This window comes from Gasterosteus aculeatus, chromosome 20 (genome assembly GCF_964276395.1).
Source record: "Gasterosteus aculeatus chromosome 20, fGasAcu3.hap1.1, whole genome shotgun sequence".
NCBI lineage: Eukaryota > Metazoa > Chordata > Actinopteri > Perciformes > Gasterosteidae > Gasterosteus > Gasterosteus aculeatus.
In genome coordinates, this window is record NC_135707.1 from 1126664 (window position 1) to 1149529 (window position 22866).

General features: G+C 52.3%; 1 protein-coding gene across 1 annotated transcript in view; it reads left to right on the forward strand.

Moving 5' to 3' along the window:
- mef2d (myocyte enhancer factor 2d) overlaps nt 1–22274 on the forward strand; it is a 42962-nt gene extending 20688 nt beyond the window's left edge. Inside the window, 12 exon segments of the mRNA XM_078094323.1 lie at nt 2749–2952; nt 8689–8823; nt 11661–11886; nt 13918–13971; nt 16456–16634; nt 18158–18275; nt 18537–18711; nt 19510–19572; nt 21669–21807; nt 21809–21892; nt 21894–21986; nt 21988–22274. Coding sequence (XP_077950449.1) covers nt 2749–2952; nt 8689–8823; nt 11661–11886; nt 13918–13971; nt 16456–16634; nt 18158–18275; nt 18537–18711; nt 19510–19572; nt 21669–21807; nt 21809–21892; nt 21894–21986; nt 21988–22122 — 1605 coding nt within the window. The 3' untranslated portion in view covers nt 22123–22274.
- Nucleotides 22275–22866: the final 592 nt, after the last annotated feature.

The following is a 22866-nucleotide window of genomic DNA, read 5'->3' on the forward strand; positions in this document are numbered from 1 at the left end:
AAGACCCCCGCTGCCCACTTCCTAAGAGAGAAGAAGAAGATTGTTATTGAGACGTTGGCGTTTGTTTCTCAGCGCCGGTGGTTGACCTGATAATTTGACAGCAGAGCTGTTGTTGTTGTGGTTGTTGTTGTTGTGGTCTGCTCTCATTGTCATCCTGCACATCTGCAATTTCCTCATCATTTATCGGCTCAACAGTGTGTGTGTGTGTGTGTGTGTGTGTGTGTGTGTGTGTGTGTGTGTGTGTGAGAGAGGAGGTGGGAGATATGCAGATAGGCAGAGAGATACGGTGAGGTGGAAGTGAGGGGGGGGGGGGTGGGGGTGATGGCAGCAGTGTGTGATGAGGTGGGAAATGGGGGCGGAAAGGGGAGGCAGGAGGGGAGTCGGTTGCCCATGGAAACGACCCCGATATAATTTGATTTGTGGCAGCAGGAAGCAAGGAGTGAGCGGGAGGAGGGGAGGGGGTGAGGAGAGGAGGGGAGGGGGTGAGGAGAGAAGCTTCAACATGCCGGCTTAGAGGTAAAAGAAAAAGGAGCAAGATATCTGATCAGAGATGCCTTCTCACCTGCTCCTCCCCCTCCTCCCCCTCCTTCCTCCCCTTTTCTCCTCTTACCTCCTCTTTTCTACGGTGGCCCTGAAGTGCAAAACACGACGACGCAACGGGAAATAGGAAAACACAACGACATTAACTTCTTACGGAAAGGGGAGGGCCTTATAGCAGGAAGCGGAGGACGGACCCTTCTGATTGGACAGACGGACAGTCTGTCTTTTAACCCTCATAATCCGAAGCCTTTCGCCGGCGACGGAAAGCGACATGAAGGATTCAAATTACCGTGACTCCTTTAACTATTTGCACGGATCAGATTCTGAAAGCTGAGAAATGCCGCTTTCTAGATATTCTGTCAATCAATAAATGAGGGGCGGGACCGAGAGGCTGTGATGAGGGGGGGGAAGTGACGCAGCAGGAAGTCACGGAGAGATGTCGATGTTTCACGCGTGTCTTAAAAGTGTCCTACTAGTGTTTCACCATCGTTTTACCGTTGTTTTGTTCGGTTGTATTTAGGTGTTGTGAGGCTGTCAGAACTGCTCAAAAAGGACGTTGGAACATCTGGTTGCACATCAGACACGTGAATATCAGGAGAAATGAATACAACGAGACACAACTACTTGACTACTACCGAAGGTTCTACAGTGCCGACATTGAGCGCTCGTGCTGTGAACACGCAACTTTCCATCGGCATGAAACGGCCAATAGTCAAAGCCGTGCATGAAGCTGCTGCAGCCGATCTGGTCGGTTTTATTCGTGCGATATACAGTCGGCAGTCAGGCGCTAAACAGACAGTCGCACCGCTGTTTTCTTCTAATATTCTTTTTTTAACATTCGAATAGTCAACTACTATTCCTCCTTCCTTCATTCATCGAGCACCTGTTGGTAGAAAGAGCAGCGCCGCGGTTACAAAGACCACATCCCCAAAGAGGTTCACACAGAGGATCAGGACTACACAGACCCTGGTTCACACAGAGGATCAGGACTACACAGACCCTGGTTCACACAGAGGATCAGGACTACACAGACTGGTTCAGGACCAGTTAAAGTTGCCTATCGTCAGCAAATCAAACCTCAGATCTGTCATTGCTACCTGAAGCCGCCCACGCTCCCTTTCCTAATCTCTCCTCCTGTGTGTGTGTGTTTGTGTGTGTTTGTGTGTGTGTGTGTTTGTGTGTGTTTGTGTGTGTGTGTGTGTGTGTGTGTTTGTGTGTTTAATCCAAATCCCTCCAGATTGTAAATACCAGTTGGTTGCAGCAGGGAGGCGTCTTCAAAGCCAGGAGACAACAAGGGACGCAGCGCCTCAGCTGCCCTCCCTGTTCTGTTCTGCTTGTTCACAACTGAGGGGGCTTCTGTGTGTGTGTGTGTGTGTGTGTGTGTGTGTGTGTGTGTGCGACAGATGGAGTGTGTGACACACACACAGAGGATGGAAAAGAGCATAACAGAGTGTGATATCACACACGGACCTAAAGCACAAAGCAGAAATCCTTCATGTCCTCCGTGTCACGTGCTGCAAACCAGGCGAACTCATCAACATGAAGCAGAAGCCTTCAGGAAGTCGCAGGCTGCACTAGTTGCTGTGGGGTCTGTTCTCATGGAGATGTGCACGGTATCCATGAAGGAATCGATCCATCCAGCACGCAGTCTGTCCACATGTCTTCGGCTTGTCTCTCGTCCCTTCTGAGGAAGGAAACAAGGGAACCTTTTCTTTCAATCCACCTTCCTTTAAAGCGGATTTCTCGGTTGGTTTTGACTGAGGACTCGAGCTCGTCTTCATGTTCCTATAACTTCATATTTGAAACGTCACAGAGACGTTACTTGTTTGTCTCTTTCTGTGGCGTTGTGGTCATCGGCAGGAAGGATGCTGCTGCTGTTGTTGTTGTTGTTGTTGTGAATGCTTTATGTGTGTTTTGTTCCTCAAGTGCTTCAGTTCCAGGAGGATGCTCATTAGTCAGAAGCTCTTCTCATTGGTTACACAACCACGCCGGTGTGGACTTTGTTGGTCCAGGGCATCAAATATTTGGGTGAAATAATTCTTCTGTCTTTAATTCAGTTTCCCTTTTTTCTTTCAGAGAAAATCTGTTGTGAGAATCCGCTAAAGCAAGCGAGCAAAAGTGCTTTTTCCCATATTTGGAATACGGATCGTGAATGATTTTCTTTCAGGCTTTTTGTATGGTGACCGATTGTCACCCCTCCTCCTCCAGGTGACCTTCACCAAGCGGAAGTTCGGCCTGATGAAGAAGGCCTACGAGCTGAGCGTGCTGTGCGACTGTGAGATCGCCCTCATCATCTTCAACCACTCCAACAAGCTCTTCCAGTACGCCAGCACCGACATGGACAAGGTGCTGCTCAAGTACACCGAGTACAACGAGCCGCACGAGAGCCGGACCAACGCCGACATCATCGAGGTAAAGCGCGGGGCGGTGGGGGGGCGCCGCTTGGTTTTCTTCATTTCTGTGTGAGTGTGAGAATCGGGTCGCGGCGCTGCTGTTTGCTTTCCTCGGCGGGATCCTCGGGATCCACGGAGACGCGAGCCGCTGGACATGAAGCCGACTCTCACCTGCATTCTTTGCCCAAAGGAAACCTGCAGTAACCACGGTTACAAGTGAGCAGCGTGTGGGCGGCTTCTTCGTGGCAGTTTGATTGAATCGTCGATTTTCTTTGCGCCCACGTGCCAACAAGCTCCGCCCTGCTCTGCCTCTGATTGGCTAGTTTTTATACAAATTTGAAGTCTCAATTTAACTTGATTTCACCCGTAATGTTGATTTCATACACTAATGCACACAGATCTGAAACGTGCCCCCCCCCCTGTCTGAGAGGAAGGGTTTGACTTTGTATTCCTGTTTCCTTAAGTAGGAGGAGGTTGTTAGCTTAGCTTAGCATCGAGGCTGGAAGCACCCAGCTGGAGGTTCGCGATACAAATCCTCACAGCAGCAGCTCTCAATGTGCTTAGTTGATACATTGTATGTCTTGGTTCATATTCGGATGATTAGAATCACAAAGTGAACTGTGATCCGGGGGTAGGGGGGGGGGGGGAGGGACCGCCTCCCCCTTCCCCCACTTTACCCCTCCTGCATCGGCCCCGTGGTCCCCCGCAATCCAGAGAGCGAGCGGCAGGATGAAGGGGAGCCTCTTCTCTCCTGTTTGCATGTGGAGGAGCGACTCTGTGACGGGACGGCGCTGGTTGTTCCCCCCCCCCCCCGAGGGGAAAGGCGTCCTCACGCCTTGCCGACCCTTTTCATCCACAATGGCGCTCTCATGAATTCATCACGAGATGGCGAGGTAGCATCCGGCGAGCAGCGAAGCGCAAAGTCCCCCACCGCGTTCACTTATGTGTGGAGAGCCAGGAAAGAAAAAGACGACGCGCGGTCGAAGGACGGCGTTGATGATGAGTCACTACTGGCGAACGCGCACGTGTAATCGTGTCTATTTGCCCGCATGGTTTTGAAACAAAATGATATCCACACCTGCAGACGGGGTCGCACTGCTTCTATGAATAAAGTGATACCGACACGCGTCCCGAGTGACCTTTGACCCCCTCTCAAGGCTCCTCTCAAGGCTCCTCGGCGTTTAGGAGTGGAAGTGCTGGTGAAGCAGTTTTGGGATTTGAGTGGGTAGACGGTGGGACGGAGGAAGCAGGGTTTGATGCCATGCGTCCCCCCCCCCCTTCCCTACCTCCCCCCACTGTCACTTCCACTCTTCCTTTCACCCTTACTTCCTCCCTTTCCTGCCCCCTAATCTCCGGGCCGTTTCCTCCCTCCTTCTCTCGCCCTCCTCTGTCGGTCTGTCTCAGAGTGTCAGCAGTAAAGCCCTTTCTGTAGGCTCCATCTGCACATGGCTCTTAAGAGAGAGTGTGTGTGCGTGTGTGTGTGTGTGTGCGTGTGTGTGTGTGTGTGTGTGTGTGTGTGTGTGTGTGTGTCTGTGCGTGCAGGCCGTGACGGGGCGCTGGGCCGCTCCGGGCCACATCAGCTCAAGCTCCACTGGCCCTGTTTGTGTACGTACATGTGTTTGTGTTTCCAAGTGTGTCACTCTTGGTTCTCTTTCTGGGTACATTGTGTGCGTGTGTGTGTGTGTGTGTGTGTGTGTACCTCTCTCTCAGCACGCTCTGCAGCCGCCCATGAGGACGCCTCATACAATATTCAGTCTTGGTTAGTTTATCGGTCGTGTGTCGGCTTCTATCTGTTTGTGTGTGCGTGTGTGTGTGTGTGTGTGTGTGTGTGTGTCCTACAAGGAGCTTCCCTCCTGTAAGCCCCCCCCCCCCGTCCCCTCGGTAGGCCAGGAGGCATCCAGCATGTTTCCCAAGTGTTGGTCCTCAGCTGTCCCCTCAGCAGACGCCTCCTTGTCCCTGCGCCCTCCTCTCGACCGCAATGCATGCTGGGATCATAAAGAATGGAAGCAAGCGCACAATGATGTCCGTGTTGAGCTGCAAACAGCTCATGAGCCCTTTGATGTATAACGTATCTATAGCGTCCAGACTTGAACGGAAAATGAAGAACCCAATCGGGCAATAAGGATGATGTCATTCTAAATATCAATAATTCTAATGATCTGAGCGTTAATCCGGGAAAAGCTTCTCTTCTAATCTTAGTGGTTTCCTGCACAATGAAACCGTGATAATATCACGTTTGTCTTTTAGAGGCACACGTTTAAGGTTAGAGGCCACCAAAGGGTCAAAGGTCACACACACTAAAGACTCTGAGGACAGCTCGTGATATGATGGGATGGATGAATGACATCATCTTTGATGAAGTCATTTAGGAATACAGGCGCTGGGATGTGATGTCACAGAGCTTATTGGTCCCACACGAAACATTCAGGACAAACCTTCATTATAACAAACAATCATTTGAAACAAAACGATCAATAATCGTTTGTGTGGCGAGATTCACATGGTCGGACGGACACACACACACACACACACACTCCGTTAGTTACACACAGTCACACACACACACACACTCCGTTAGTTACACACAGTCACACACACGCACACACTCCGTTAGTTACACACAGTCACACACACGCACACACACTCCGTTAGTTACACACAGTCACACACACGCACACACTCCGTTAGTTACACACAGTCACACACACGCACACACTCCGTTAGTTACACACAGTCACACACACACACACACACTCCGTTAGTTACACACAGTCACACACACGCACACACTCCGTTAGTTACACACAGTCACACACACACACACACTCCGTTAGTTACACACAGTCACACACACACACACACTCCGTTAGTTACACACAGTCACACACACACACACACACTCCGTTAGTTACACACAGTCACACACACACACACACTCCGTTAGTTACACACAGTCACACACACACACACACTCCGTTAGTTACACACAGTCACACACACACACACACTCCGTTAGTTACACACAGTCACACACACACACACACTCCGTTAGTTACACACAGTCACACACACACACAGTCTCACACACACACACAGTCACAAAATGAGCTCTGCCCCTCCAAGCAAATGCTTTTGAGTATGAATTATGAAGCATGGGTGTACACACACACACACACACACACACACACTCTCATACGTGCACAGAGACACACACACACACACACACTCTCATACGTGCACAGAGACACACACACACACACACACACACTCTCATACGTGCACAGACACACGCACACTCTTGTGTTTTTACGCACCCTGCATGTACTGTAAATGCTTAGAGGCACTTAAGGGTGTGTGTGTGTGTGTGTGTGTGTGTGTGTGTGTGTGTGTTCGGGGGGGAAGGGGGGGGGGCACTTCCTCACATGGTTACACACATTCCTTCACTCCAGTTCATGACTAAGAGGCAATGCATATGCACACACAGCCTCTCTATGAGATGCACACACACACACACACACACACACTCTGCCAGGGTGTGTTAATCCGCTTGGCTTCAGATCCCAATCAGGACCAGAGAGGAAGGAGGAGAGCGAGGGACGGAGGGAGCAGGAGGAGCTGCTAAAAGAGCAGCGAGGAGAGAAAGGGGGAGGCGCCTTTAAGTCTGTTTGTGGATTGACATCAGCGTGTGGGGGGGGGGGGGGGGGGGGCGACTTCAGGCAGCGCCCCCGTCCCCGCCGCCTCACGTATGTTAGGCCACTTCTTCAATACGGCATGATGTTCATTTAGTGAGTTATGGTCCATTAGAGCAGGGGGCGCTTTAGGGCGGGGCTACACGCTGATTGACAGGTCTCCATCAGAGACGTATACAGATCCCGTCCATATTTCAGATGGGGCCCTTTTCACTCGTGCATTAAGCGCCGTGTTGCCGGGTAGGAAGGTGACTCGTCTTCTGTCACCTGAGCGAGACGGAGGGTTAATTGAATGTGGTCCCTCGTTATCAGAAGAGCATCTCTGAAGCGTCCCAAGGTCGAGGGCTCGTCGCAGGCGTCCACTCCGTACCGCTCGCTAAAGTGCTCTCTCTACGGAACCCTGCGACAATGATTGATGCTCTACAGCCAAAGAAGCGTCACGGCTCCATTAAAAAGATATTAAGTGCTGAAGGTCCTCGGTGCGTTTCCACACTGATGAGGACGCTGACCGTCCTCCTTCAACCGGCGCCAGCAACGAGACACGCCCCTTTTTGCTGTTGGGGGGGGGGGGAAGACGGACGTAAACTTTCTGTTGTTTTGTAGCGGTTAAGATGATTCTACGTTAAGATTTAATCCACGAAAGGATGAAGTACAAGAAGAAGCACTAAACACAGCGGCCGTCTTTAATTACCTTCATTCTGCCTTTCTTCATTTATATTATTGTTTACCAGCAAGAGACTCTGGGAGAGAGTTTTAGAGACCAGGAGGAACAAAGACCGCCGATACAACATCAGACTGTGTGTGTGTGTGTGTGTGTGTGTGTGTGTGTGTGTGTCACATCAATCTGTCTAATAACGCGTTTCAGTGGGCGGGCAAAGCTAATAACGGTAATAACAACAATGAGCGTTTCCAGCTCTAAGCCGTCCCTTCCTTTCAGGAGGACTGAGGCGGCGTCTCGGCTCCTCGGCTCCTCGGGCTCCTGCTGCAGGAGACGCTCTGAGGCCGAGTTGCACGCCGTTGGATCGTCGTTCTTCAAGTGACTGTCGGCAGTGGGAGTTGTGCAGCATGTGCTTATGTGTTAATCAGACCACGTGTGGAGGTTGTGTTGCTTCTGACGGACTTTCGTGTATCTGCGTTCCATTGAGTTCCATTGAGTTCCATTGAGTTGCATTGAGTGCTGCTGGGCCTTCTGGCCTGAACGCAGACTGGATCCTCGCTGCGCAGATAGATTTCAGGCCGACGGGATCTTCTTCTTGTGGCGCCGCTCGAGGGTGAAGCTCGTATCTGGATCCGCTCCTGCGCTCAGTCACGGAGGCCCGACGGGCGAAGCTACTCACCGGCACAATCCTCTATAATAATAATAATAATAATAATAATAAGAGCCTCTGTCTCCGTTAGCCGCGCGCTAACACGGCCGCCGCCCACTCCTCCTCCAGGCGTCGCGCCGATTAGCCGCCCTGTCGATTGGCCCGTGTGATTCCTCCGTCACGCGGGCTTCGGCCCGTGTCACATCCTTTCTTTCCTCGCTCGGACTCTTCGCGGCCCTGCGGAGCGATGCTTCACGGGGGCGACGTACGAACGCTGACCTGAAATCGATCGAGCGGTCAGATGTTGAGGAACGTGGGTTTTTCTCCGCGCGGCTCGTCCTGACCGCCGGTTTCAGGCGGTGAACCCAGTGGGAGTCTGCTGCCGTGGCCCTTTGTGTCCACGTGGAGGGTAAATGGCTTCAGATCAGTTTATTACATCACATCACAAGTCATCAAATAAGCCAACTTATTAAAGATAATAGTAGAGTTTAAGTGCTTTTCAGTTAGTCAGTTTATCTATTGCTTCCTGTCAGTATTGAGTCTGTGATCGTTGCTGACAGGAAGCAGCTGAGCAGCCCAACAACGGGCTGATTGGCCTCCCTTTATTTTATTGTCATTTGTGTGAAAGGAAAATGACTTTTTGTGTCGTTTTAGTTTCTTTTGGTAAAAGATGATCAAGCCTAAAATGTGCATGCATGAAAGTTGAAATGTAAACATGCTTCCTCCTCCTCCTCCTCCTCCTCTCCGCGGCCGCCTCAGACGTTGAGAAAGAAGGGCTTTAACGGCTGCAACAGCCCCGAGCCCGACGGAGACGACTCCATCGACCAGAGCCCCCTCAACGAGGAGAAGTACCGCAAGACGGAGGACCTGGACAGCCTGTTCAAGCGCTACGGCGTGAGTAGCGCCACGCTTCATGTCACCGTATCTAACCCGCCCTTCTTCTTCTCTCTCTATCCACCCCTCCTCCTCCTCCTCCTCCTCTTCTTCTGTGGTTTGGGGAAACGAAGGCTCTGAACAAGAAAGAGCACCGGGACTCTGAGAGCCCAGACCCCGAGGAGCCCTTCTCCCTCACCCCCCGCACTGAGGAGAAATACAAAAAAATTGACGAGGAGTTTGATAAAATGATGCAGAACTATAGGCTGTCAGTGAGTACCGCCCCCTCCTCTGTGTAACCCCGCCCCCTTCCTGCTGCCGCCGCTGACAACCTGAGGTTCTCCGGCCGCTGCTATCGGCCTGACTACTCAGAGCACCGCCTTCACCCCCCCCCCCTTTACCTCCATCCCCTCCACCTCTCACCACCAGCACCCCCCCCCCCCACATCACTACCCACAACCCCCCTGTGACGGCGTGCGACTGACCAGAGGAACGTTAGCCGGTGGTCTCACTGTTGATCTGACCCCCCCCGTATTGACCGCTGGATGAGGTCATTCAGCAGCGTCTACCTACTAACTCGCTGCTGCAGCCTTCACGCGCGTTGGCATGGCGACCAGACGTGGCGGCGGGTGGGCGGGGTCGTGGTGGTAATAATCAACACGTTTGGAGCGGCGATTGTGTGAAGCGAGCGTGAAACAATAAAAGCTCCTTGTCGGGCTTTTATTGTTTAGGAGTCATCTGGAGAGACTGAGACCAGACGGGCTGTAATCAGAGTCTGCGTCTGACCTTTCAGCCCCCCCCACATGCCCCCCCCCCCCCCCTGGACTGAAGCCATAGACGCATCGATATCTCTATGACACAGAAGGAGACCTTTCTGCTTGTTTTTTAAAAGGCGGTGGACTTGTTCACTCGGCGCTCTGCCATTGGACGCTAGCCAAACACCGCTAACGGGTAGCCCCCCCCCCCCCGTTACCCCCCACCCCCGCACAGGGCACCGCTCACACGGGGTGACAGGAGCACACATCAGCTCCCCCGCCCTCCCCCACCCTCCCCTCTGCCATCGTAATCCCCGCTAGGGGCGGGGATGTACAAGCTTAATCCCACTCGTACTAGAATACCTCCTGAGGTAGGGCAAGCGTGGCGAGACGAGCCCCCCCCCCTCTCTCTTACCCCCCCACCAAGCCAACGTAACCGGAGGGTCCGCGGTTTGATCCTCCTCTGGCTCCGATTCTGAGACGGCAGGTTGAAAAAGAAATCGCCGATGAACAAAACGTCAAACAATTCTGTCAAATCAGCACTTAGTACGTTGGGGGGGGGGGCAGCGGGGCTTTCTTTCTCTGTTGTGAGATTATGATGTGGGTAAAATAAGCCTCATGATGACACAAACTTGTGGTCAGGTCTGTAGTTTAAACGCAATAATAAGTCTCACACACTCAAAACTATTCAAATAAAACCTAATCGACTTCATGGATCCTCGTTTAAGTTTTCACTGAAGTTCGGACTAAACATTTATTTTTTGAACATCGTAATTTTTATCAGAAGCTTTTCAAGACAAAAGGTTCACTTCCTGTTGGTCTGGATTGAGGAGCTAAACTCATCAGTTGGACACGTCCCTCTGCATCGACCTTTCACCCCCCCTGCCCCCCCCCCCCTTAACCCCTCTGCTTGCCTGTGTGCAGTGCTGTTAGCCGCTACCTTTAGCCGCTCAGCGATGACATCACATTTAAAGTCAATTGGGGAGAATAAAGGTTTCTTTAGGATCCAAATAATAAATACGTTAAATAAGATTTTCTTCTATGGGAATTCCTAATGTTTCTAAAATGACTGTAACATTTAAAATGACTATTATCATTATTATACTTATTAAGCTCTTTAAGATTATCTAATAATCATCCAGATTTTTCACGTGATGCGTAGTGACGGTATTAAAAATGTACACGGACAGCAAAGCTTTCACTTCTTTCTACCTCGACAAAAGGCCTCGCAGCTCCTCACCTTCCACAATAAAAGCAGGAGCATTTATTTGCCCCGTCCTCCCCTCCTCCCCTCCTCCCTCCCTCAAACAAAGTGAAGTTAGCAGGCGGCAGGAGGAGGGGGGCAGGAAGGTGCCTCCGTCCTCCCCGGCGTTAAACTGGGTCTCCGGCTGGCCCACATGCTAAATATAGAAGTCCTCCTTCCAGGACCAGTTGGAACTGGGTGAAGTGGGACGGATGGCTGGACAACCTGAGGTCCCTCGTTTTTTTGGGGGGGGGCCGTCTGGTCATCGATTCCCAGAGGTCAACAAAGTGAAAGTAAAGGTTTCCTCTGGAGGGGGGGGGGCTGTAATCTCACCAACAACCTGCTGCTGTGAGTCTTAACCTGGCATGAGACGACAAGTCACCTGCATGTGTGTGTTTGGGTGAAGAGTTCATTTCCAAAACCTGCTTTTACATTTTGAGCAAAAAAATATTTTTACATCTGTTAAGAAATATAGTTAGAAACAATTTTGAATGTAAATCTGAATTTATTTTTTCTATATTTTTACAGTCACCTGCCTTTTTTTTCTTTCTTTGAGCTTCATGAAGAAACAAAAACTCTGAGAAATCGAGTTTGTAGAACCCAGATATGACAGAAACTCCTTATTTAGTGCTGTCAATCATTCAGTGAGATCAAATATACCTCATTTAAGATAAACGTATATGATATGAGTAGAACTGTCTAACGTCTGGTGTGTTTTGGAAAGACTCTGCTTGTGTTTCACTTCGCTGGCTCCGCTGTGAGTGTGTGTGTGTGTGCGTGAGTGTGTGCGTGTGTGTGTGTGTGTGCGTGCGTGTAAACGCAGCCGTCTAAGCCCCGCCCTCTTCCCGTCTCTCCACCAGTCCACGGTCCCACAGCCCACCTTCTCCATGCCGGTCACCGTGCCGGTGTCCAATCAGAACGTGGCGTCGGCCCTCCAGTTCAGCAGCAACCCCGGCAGCGCCCTGGTCACCACCACCTCCTTCGTCACCTCCACCCTCACAGACCCCCGCCTCCTGTCGCCACAGCAACCATCTCTGCAGAGGAACAGCGTGTCGCCAGGGTTACCGCAGCGGCCGGCCAGCGCAGGTGAGAGACGGCGCGGGGACGAAGCGCTCCGGTCCGAGCTGAGCGTCAAAGCAGCATCAAAACATCAGCTTCTTCGTCTGCCTTTTAAATGCACAGTGATCCCGTAGAAAGATTCAGCAGCGGAGGTTTGACATGAAAAGACAAAAACCTCCAAACGTCTCCTGGAGACAAGTGAGAGGACAAAGACTCCCGCCCACTCCGTTTGATTGACAGCTGCTCTGTTGCAGTGCAGAAAGGGAAAAATGAAGCAACTGATTTCTGCTGAGATTCATGAATTGAAGCAAGCGAAAGCGAGGGTTGCCTCCGCTACGCGCCGGCCCAAACGACACCCCCGACACCGCTTACGTGCATGTGAACAGCATCGGCTCTCCATCTCATTCAGTCTTAATGGTCCGGTTGCGAAAGCTTGCGTTGCCCGAAACTGATTATTTGTGGGACTTCAGGGGTTTTTCGGCGATCGCCACCGAGCTAAAAGCTAAAATGTCAACGAACAGTCGCGCAAAATGTAACGTGCTACTTTGAGTGCGGTGATACGGAGCGCTCGGGTCGACGTGAACAGCTGCTGCACATCATCGTGACTCACTCTCTACCAATCAGAACGCTGGATTTCATCTGCCTGTATTATCATCCCTGTTAGTGGTCAATGAAAGTATTAATATTTGAGGCGTCACGGTTCATCCACCAAACTAACAAATCTATTCCATCCATCCATCCATTGTCAAACCGCTTATCCTGCACACAGGGTCGCGGGGGGGCTGGAGTCCATCCCAGCCAACTTCGGGCGATAGACAGGGTACATCCTGGATTGGTCGCCAGCCAATCGCAGGGCTACACAGAGACATACAACCATTCACACTCACATTCACACATCTACGGGCAATTTAAAGTCCCCAATTGACCGGATCCCCAGAGCATGTCTTTGGACTGTGGGAGGAAGCCGGAGAACCCGGAGAGAACCCACGCAGACACGGGGAGAACATGCAGACTCCACACAGAAAGGCCACTGGGCGGAATCGAACCCAGGACCTTCTTGCTGTGAGGCGACAGTGCTAACCACCACGCCACCGTGCCGCTAACAAATCTATTGTTGCTTTTATATCATATTTACATTGTAGTAGAATATGTTTGCACCTAACCTTTAATAATAATTAAATATTCAATACGATACGCTTCTAATGCTTCTAGAAGCAGTAAACTGATTATTAAGACTGCAGCGTATTACGCTCAGAGGTGGACAAAAAAATGTAAACAGCAGGCTGACTGAGGTCAATTATGATTAATCATCATAATCGTTCCTGGTTGAGCCTGAAACGAATGAAATAATACCGTTTAGAGAATGTTGTTCTAATTACATAAGTTTCATTGTTGTTGATTGTCTCTGAAGTGCAGCATGTGTGTATATGATATATATATATATATATATATGTATTATATGTGTGTGTGTCTTCACACGTGCCGACTGAAGCTTGGGCGACACGCGGTTGCCATGGCGACCTGGGCGCTTAAAGCCCTCTCTGTCGTAAATAACAGGTGCTCTTCTTCTACCTGCCGAGGCGCAGAGAGAAGCCCCCCCCCCCCCCCCCCTCCCCCCCGCTGAAAGGATTTGTGCTCCATTTCTGCGTCTCAGACAAGGTTACTTATCAGGCTTTGTTCGAGCGGCGTAATCTCATTGTGAGTCAGAATTAGGTGATGTAACGCGCAACAAATGCATTACGTCGTCTTTCATAACGAGCGAGAGGGTTTCACATGGCGGTAATGGATAACCCGCCCCCCGCTCCCCCCGCCCTGCATCCACAGCCCCGTCGGGCTTCAATACCTGTCAGATGTTTTGTTTGTTGTTGCACATTAGAAGGAGTCTTGGAGGGAGTCCACAGTGACCCCCTGCCAAAGGTCAAAGGTCGCAATTCAGGCGAACATGGACGTGAACTGTATGTTGAGTCTGTCCTTATGTCGTTTAAAATAAACGTTTCTTTGCATCACGCTGGCGTGCTGCAGCGGTTCATGTGGGGGGGCCGTGTTCTTTGCTTGCAGGGGCTCTGCTGGGAGATCTGGGGAACTCCAACGGAGGATGTCCGAGTCCAGTCCGTAAGTAGCCTTCTTTGTTTAGTTCAAGACCAAACAAACAAACAACCCCAGGCTGTGGAGGGGGGGGGGGGGGGCTGCTCGCGGCGGCGTTGTCGATGTCATCCGTCGGCTGGCCCGTGTCAACGAGCGAGTGAAATGAACATGTCGGCGGTTTGATGCCGCGCTCTGTAGGAAGATGGAGGTGATTCCATACACTGACCCCCCCCCCCCCGTCGTTAACGAAACCAATGGCTGCATTCGGCGCCCTCTGCCAGTATGTGGGTCGCCTCCTGGTGGGAGGAGCTAAGAGGAAAGCGAAGCGGAGCATAATGTTCTTACAGGACGCCTTCACCCCCCCTGAGACGCGGAGTGAAAGAACTCGACGAGTCCAGCAGCTGGTTCACGGTTCACGGTTCAGCTCTGCGTGCACGTCAGCGCTCTTAATCCCGCCCGCTGAGCTGCCATTGGTCGGTCTCCTCTGCCACTCAAACCGGTGGGTTTAAGTGGTTTGACCGATGGCACCGAATTAAAAGCCCCGGCAAAGCCCCTCCTCCTCCTCCTCCTCCTCTTTCCCCTCTTCTGCTCCTCCCCTCCCCCTCCCATCCTGTCTCCCTCAGCTGTTCCCCCTCGTCTCTGGAATAATCTCCCCCCCCTCCCTCCCTCCTGGACCAACTGTCCCTGGTCTTGGCACAGGTCTCTCCTCAGAGGTGACTTTGACACTGGCCAGAGCTCCCCCCTTAAATCCCATTAGCCGGGACAGATACTGTTGTGAGCGTTTGCTGGCAGGCCGGCTTCCCCCTTCCTCCTTCCTCCTTCCTCTTCCTCGCCCCATGAATATAAGAAGACTTTCATTTCAACGCCACCGCGTCGGATGGTTCACACGCCGTGTAGCAGGTCGTCAATGAAAGAGAACGTAGTTTATCAGTGTGGTATTCACAAAGATCAATAGCGTTAGATCAAATCTGCTCCATAAACATACGGTGACGACAAAGCTGTCAATCACAGTAAGCCCCGCCCTAAAACCTCCCCTGCTATGTGGCCTCTTTCTCTCTCCCTGTGCCTCCTTTTCTCTCCTTTTCCTTTAGCCTTAACTCCTCTTTCCTCTGTGTGTCCATATTGCTTCCTTCCCTCCATCTCCACTTTCTCCTCTTTAATCTTCTTCTCAACGACTTCCTCCTCCTCCTCTCCTCTTCTTCACCTTCACCTCCTCCTCCTCTCCTCTTCTTCACCTCCTCCTCCTCCTCTCCTCTTCTTCACCTCCTCCTCCTCCTCTCCTCTTCTTCTCCTCCTCCTCCTCTCCTCTTCTTCACCTCCTCTTCCTCTCTTGGATCTGTCGTCCTCAGCTGTTGTCCTGGGACTCGGGGCTCCTGGAATGTCACCATTGACGTCACCCAGCATTCCACACATTCCCACACCCGGCCTCGCGTAATAGGAGACTTAACACACACACACACACACACGCACACACCCCTCACACGCGCACACACACACACGCACACACCCCTCACACGCACACACTCACACATGGAGAACAACACATTTAAGAGCCGATACAAAGAGTAAACATACGTAAATAAAACCACGGAGGCATCAACATCTCTGTGACTCACTCGTGGGATCGGAGTGTATTCATGCAACACACACACACTCACACACACACACACACAGCCTCACACAAGCTTCAATCGCAGGGGGGAGATTTAACTTGTGACCTCCTCAGCATCCACGTGTATAGTTGGGTAATAATTATACAGAAATGAATGATTTAATCGTCATGATAATATTCTATTGTTGACACAATAAACTCCTCAACTTCCTCTTTGTCCTCTTCTCCAGTTCCCCCCCACAGCGTTCTGTGTTTTCTCTCCCTCACGTTAGAGGGTTACAGAGGTGGCCGGGTAGTTGTTGTTGGACTGTGTGTGTGTGTGTGTGTGTGTGTGTGTGTCCGTCCCTCGAGTGTGTGCTGCTGAGATGAAACAGAGTCACATGCCGCTGTCGTCTAGAGGTGGCGTCATGGAGAAGTGCTATCTGCTATCTCACACACACCCTGACTCCTGTGTGCGTGTGTGTGTGTGTGTGTGTGTGTGTGTGTCAGGGCTGGGAAAGTCCCTCTCGTGCGCACTTTGACTGTTTTGAGTCCGGATCTTTTCAGCGCCACGAACAGGCTGCAGTCTGCTGGAGGCCCGTTGTCATGACACCCAGATCACATGCCAGGATTAAAAAAACATTAAGTGACATTAAAAACATCCAGGAAACGTTCAAACTAACGAAACCGTAGCACATGAAAAATATACAGAGTGGTGAGAGTAAACCAAATAAGACACACGCACACACACACACGCACACACACACACGCACAGGTATCGTTGTTGCTTCTTAGAAGCGAGCCGTTTGGCTGAAAGCGTTTGGAATGCGGCCGGTTGAGTCTCTAAAGTCTGGTGATCAAACAAAGTGTTAACAATGTTGTAAATGATTAAACTACTTTAATTCTCTGCGTCCCTCCAGCTAACGGCTACATCAGCGCCAGGGCCTCCCCGGGCCTCCTCTCCGTATCCAACGGCAACAGCCTGGGGAAAGTGGTCCCGGCCAAGTCCCCGCCCCCGCACAGCCCTCAGATGGTCAGCAGCCGCAAGCCGGACCTGAGGGTCATCACCTCGCAGAGCGGCAAGAGCCTGATGCAGCTGGTGAGTACGCCGGGCGCACGGGGGGGCGGAGTCACGGAGTCACGTGACCACGTCGGGTAGGGGGTCGTCATGAACTGTCATGTTTAGGCGTTGAAATAGATGTGATCTCTTATCCAAGAGGAGGATTTTAAAAATACTTCTGTAATATTCTTCTTTCTTTTCATGTTTCTTCATAATTTCACTACAGTTAGTTGTTACAGAAACGTAAGCGTCCTGTTTTTCACTCTCTCCTCTTCCTCTTCTGTTTCCTCCTCCTCATTCTCTTCTTCCTCCTCCTTCCATGTTTTTCCTTCTCTTCCTCCTCATTCTCCTTTTCCTCTTTTTCTTATTCCTCTTCATCCTCCTCCTCCTCTTCTTCCTCCTCCTCCTCCTGCTGAGCAGACTGAGGAAGAGCTGGAGTTGGTGAGTGAGGTGAATACACTTCTTGACTTTGAGCTGACGCACGGTGTGGATCCGCCAATCAGCCGTTGCGCTGGTTTCCTGGAGAGTCCTGCAGGGTTCACAGGGAGCTGAGACCCCCAAACCACAACAACAGAATAATGAGACAGGAAGTCTTTGAATAACAAAACTCCTCTTTGCTGAGTACTCAATTTAGCAGAAAAACACAAGTTTAAAAAGGAGGACGTATTAATTCAGTTATCATATGAAGCTGCTGGCATGGCTAACATAGCTTAGCATGGAGACATCTTAATCTTAATAAGTGGAAGTATGGGAGGCTTACCAACCCACACACTCCCCAGAATGTACAGCAGCAGAACGTTGCATTTTGTCACATTAAACATTGAAGAAATACATTTATGAGCGAACACAGAGCTTAAAGTGACGTATTTGGGGGATGTTGTGGGGAAGCGGAGCGACCGGCTGACTCCCTCCATGTGGAAGATGATCATGTGCGTGTTTGGTTTCATCCTCGAGTGTCGATGCTCTGCAGGATCAGACTGAAGAAAGATCAGAAAAATCACGCACACACAGACACACACACAGACACACACAGACACACACACAGACACACACCTCTCTCCTCCCTCTGCTGTCGGGCTCCTGCATGCGTTTCCTGTCGGCATGCTTCTCCCGCTGCAGCGACGCCTCTCACAACACCTTTCGGCGCCACTTCTAACACCAGCGGGGCCCTTTTGTGGGCGACGGCGTTGCCGTGCCAACCTTGCCGCCTTTTTTTCGGGAGATCGGCGAGAGAGACGAGCGCAGGGATGTTGAAGCGGCGTTAACGGTTAAAGATGCTCTGACGGAACGCGTTCGCGTTCCTTCTGAGGGAGATGTCCGTAGTGCGACGCACATGCTAACCGCTATCATCAGGGCCGGGGGGCCGTGGATGAAGTCAGGCGCTCCTTCAGAAGGACCATGTAAGCAGAAAACACGCCTGCATCCAGAGAGCCAAGAACGAAGGAGTTTGTTCTCTAAATGTTTGATGTCAGCAGCTTTCATCAGGTATTACATTAGGGCCACTTTGTTGCCCCTCCATCACTTCCTGTCTCACAAAGGTTGGCCTGCCTTTGTCTTCCCAGACTGCTCAGCGGCTCGGCGGCTCGCAGGTGGTGCAGTCGCTCACCACGCCGGTGGTCTCCGTGGCAACGCCCAGCCTCCTGGCGCCCTTCTCTGGCATGCAGACGGCCTACAACACGGGTAAGACGCCGCGCCGCTCGTCCCGCGATGTCTTAAGCGTCGAGTGGAAGGACTTGAAAAGCTCTCCGAGCTTCATGAATATTCACTTTGTTCATTGTGCGAGATGATTCCACTTCAACGGTCTGCATTAATATGGATTAGCTGTGATTAATATTGATGCTCCAGAAAGTTCTGTGATGTAAACCCCCCCCCCCCCCCCCCCCCCTCTTACCCCCCCTGACCCCCCTCCTTGTCTTCCTCCCTGTCGTCCTCTAATCTCAGAGTACCAGCTGACGAGCGCTGATCTCACAGCGCTCCAGACGTTTGTGCCCGGCAACATGGCCGCCTGGCAACAGCAACCGGCGGTCTCCCAGCAACAACAACAACAACAGCAACAACAACAACAACAACAACAGCAGCAGCAACACATGAGCTTGGCGTCGCTCAGTAACTTGGTGTAAGCTGCTTTTTCTTCATTTTGACCTTTGACCTTTTCCTCCTTAAACAACCTACCGGTAGATTTTTATTATTTGCGCCGCGTATACACATAAAACACTTGAAGCACCTTCCCCTGAATCATCGCCCAGCTGTGGCTGATTCATCTCGTTGACCTACTTACACCCCCCCCCCCCCCCACACGCCCCCCCCCCCCCCTCCCACTGGCGTCCCACTCTGCTGCCGGAGCGAGAGATGGTTTTAGCTGATGGTCACCTGACGTCCTGGACGGGCAGAGCACAGTCAGCGGAAAATACAGGAGACGGGGCGGAACTCCTCTATCACAGAAGGCTGAGACGCCGGCGCGGGGCAGAGTGCATGCTGGGATCCTGAGATCAGAGGAGAGCTTCTCTTCACGTTTAACATACGAGCCCAAAGAATGAGCATAAAAGAAGCGCCGCTGGACGGCCGCCAGCACTTTACTGCATTTTACGAACCGACGTTTTGCTGATTTTAGTTTTCTGGGATCATTTTCTTCACATTTTGACAAGTTTTCACTGCAGTTGAATTAAGATCATTTCCACTTCCATCATTGTTTTTGAGGTGTGTTCACATTATTTTGTTCAGTCACCGTCGGCCCCCACTAGGTCGGCCGCTCCAAAGCCGCAGCCGCTCTGCTAGCCGTTAGCCGCTAGCCGCTAGAGTCGCTGTGCTAGCGGCCAAGCTGTGCTAGGCTAACCAGTGGACGAGGGAGCGGCTTGTAACTGCCTCTTGTTTTGTGCCTCCCCCCCTCCCCCCACCCCCCCCTTTGTCTCCACAGCATGTGGGGTGCAGAGAAACAAAATGCAGAGATGCTTATCTCCAATTTCGCTGCAAACCTGAGGTGAATAAACTGCAGCGACCTGCCGAGTGGCCAAAGTGTGTGTGTGTGTGTGTGTGTGTGCGCGCACGCATGTGTGTGCTGCTCTGAAACGTGCTAAAACACAAGAATCAAGAATGCACTATTGCTCATTGTGATGGGGGGGGGGGGGGGGGGGGGGGGTGAGGAGAGACGGGGGGATGAGGAGAGATGGGGGGGGGTTTAAAAAAAGACACCAGAAATAATGTGAGACAAACTGAAAACCATCCATGAAAATATGATAATAGCTTGTTTGTTATTGTGGACAGCTGTGTCTCTGGGGGGGGAATTATGAAGATATTTATGATCCATTAAATCATCTTACAGAACTGTATGATTATAGACGCAGCGATTCATAATTACCCATAATGCTCTTTGTTTAGTTGCCAAGCATTGTGCGTGGTCTTTAAGTAAAGATGTATGTTGCCAAAAAGATTTAATGCTACTTTATGATTTGATCCACCGTCTCCAAACTGGTCTCCTCGGGGGGGGGGGGGGGGGTCACTTCCTGTGATTATTTCTGGTGTCAATTTCATTTTTAGATGATTTGTCACAAGGACATTATTTTTCCTTTTGCACAACAAATACATAAATCAGCTGATCACGTTGTATTGATCAGACACATTCGAAAGGCTCAGTAGTCTTACCCTTCACAATAAAAGCCTCCGCCGTATAGGATCTCTAGCATCTGTCACTGGCTGCTCCTCCATCGGAGCCGGTGAACATGTGCTGCACATATTCAACTTGAGAGGGGGGGTCGTGCTTCGTTCTTCGGTCTGTGAATGATTGAGAAGAATATATTGATAATTTGTTTCAGGAAAGTGTTTATTATGAAGCAGCCCCCCCCTGTCTGGACCCACCACACTGCTTCCCCATTATTTCCCTTTTAAAAGTTGCTTGTGTCTTCCCCCCTCCCTCCACAGCTTGGCCTCACAGTCCAACTTGCTGTTTGGCAGGGAGGAGGGCCTCTGCTGGTACTGTACTCTCCCCTACTTCACCCTGCTGCCCCCCCCCCCAAAGACCTGCTGCACCGAGGACCCTCAGCTCCGTCCCTTTGCTTCACTTTCACAATGTTCTGTTTTCTTCTGTTGAGTCACGGCGTCCTTAACCGCAAACAAAGCGATGGTTACGGACGACGGGTTGTCGTGGAAACGACGACTCGGTAAAACGTTGGTTTTAAGAGCCGGGTGTCCTCGGAGAAGCAGAGCATTCTGGGAAATCACGGCTGTGCCTCATCACGCTACCGAGTGTCGGCTCCTGGCTTTGCTCGTTGTGTTGTTAGCGCTCCGGTTGGGAGGTGTGTGTGTGTGTGTGTGTGTCTGTGGGGGGGGCGGCGGCAGCTCTCGTCTTCATCACTGTCACCGGCTCGCTGACTCCGTGGCCCCCGTCTACCTGCGTGCGTGCGTGCGTGTGTGCGTGTGTGTGTGTCTGTGTGTGCGTGTGTGTGTGTCTGTGCGTGCGTGTGTGTCGGCATTGGAGCGAGACGCCTGTGAGTGCTGCAGACCCAGACGGGCCGTTGGCGCCGTTAGCTAACAGGGCGACGTATTAGAACCCACCCGAGGACGGAAACACGATCTAATTGGAGGTTCAGAAGCCTGGGGGGCAAAAGGGGGGGGCGGCGTGTTGAGCACCACCTGAAAAAGAAAAGAAAAAACGTGTTGACAATTGGTGCCGTGTCACCACCTGGTGTCAGACGAGGGGGCAGGTTCCACGCTGGCGTGGGCGCTGACGTGGTTTTTTTTGGCATCTTGAAGCACGCTGGAGACGAGCAGCACACTCACTCACACACTGATGATGGTGGACGGGGGGGGGGGGGGCTGCATGTGGTCCTCTGTGTCTCCTTTGTCCTCGCTCTTCATCTGCTGTACAACCACCTCAGGGCCTCTACACACAGGAGACCCCCCCCCCCCCCCCCCCCCCCCCCGGTGTGCAAAGGCCTCTGATGGTGATGCATTCATTATGACTCCGCCCACTCGGCTCAACCGGTTGTCTCTCATGTGGCGTTCAAACGCAATCCGTCCCCCTAACGGCGTTGTCCCTCCCCCTCTCTGTCCTGTCTGTCTCTGTCTCCGTCCCCGCAGGCCGATGGGACAGATCGCTCCGGGCGCCGCTCTGACCGTCAACACCAACCCCAACATCAACATCAAGTCGGAGCCCGTCTCTCCCAACCGCGACCGCCGCACCCCCAGCTCCACCTGCGGCGGGGGCGGAGCCGGAGGGGGGGGCCGACCAGATTCAGGTGCAGGGACAAGGCCTGGTGTCCGTGGCGTACCCCGGGGCCCTGCGCCTGGAGGGGGGGGGGTCTGGGCCGCTCGCCCGTGGACAGCCTCAGCAGCAACGGCAGCTCGTACGACGGCAGCGACCGGGACGACGGCGCCCAGGGGCGAGGGGGCGGGGCCCGCGGACTTCCTCCACCAGGCCGGCGCCGGGGGACAGCAGCCCGCCATGGTCCTCCTGCGTCCCTCGTCGGCCGAGCCGCAGGAGCAGGACGGGACCAACGTGAAGAGGATGAGGCTGGACGCCTGGGTCACATGAAGAGGTGGAGGAGGAGGATGGAGATGTGTACTTGTGCCCCCTCCCACCCCGCCCCCCACCAGCCCCGATGCCCCTGGTCTCCTTCTTTGTCCACACACACACACACATAATCCCCCCGCCCACCCTGCAACGCTGACGTCACACACTGTCAACGCCACGTGTGGACACACACACACACACACACACACACACAACCCCAGAGGGGGTTGAGCCGCCGCCCAGGGATCCACAACGTGTGTCCAGCTGAGTAGAATGTGTCCACAGGTATGGACATGTCCCCAGTAGGACCTGCGCGCGCAACAACCCCAGCATGCCGTCTGTCTCTGCGGGGCGGCTGCTGGTCCCGTGTCCTCGCCGTCTGTCTCTGCAGGGCGGCTGCTGGTCCCGTGTCCTCGCCGTCTGTCTCTGCGCTTTGAGTCTTTCAACGAACTGTTTGGTTCTAATGTCCTTGACTGTTGATCTTTGGGATTTGTCTCAGTCTTTAATATAGACACTAAATGAGGAACTCGTCTCTCACATCAGCGGCCCCCCCCCTCACCCCCCTCAACCCCCTCACCCCCCCCTCCCAATCCACACCATGCGGACTCGCTGCAAACCAGCAGCAAGATTTTAACAAACAAACAAAGACTTTTCTTTGAATCAGGGACGAGCTGCAACAGCTCGACGACACATGACGCAGGCGTGTGTCAACTCCACATGCTAGAGAGAGAGAGAGAGTGTGTGCGTGTGTGCGTGTGTGTGTGT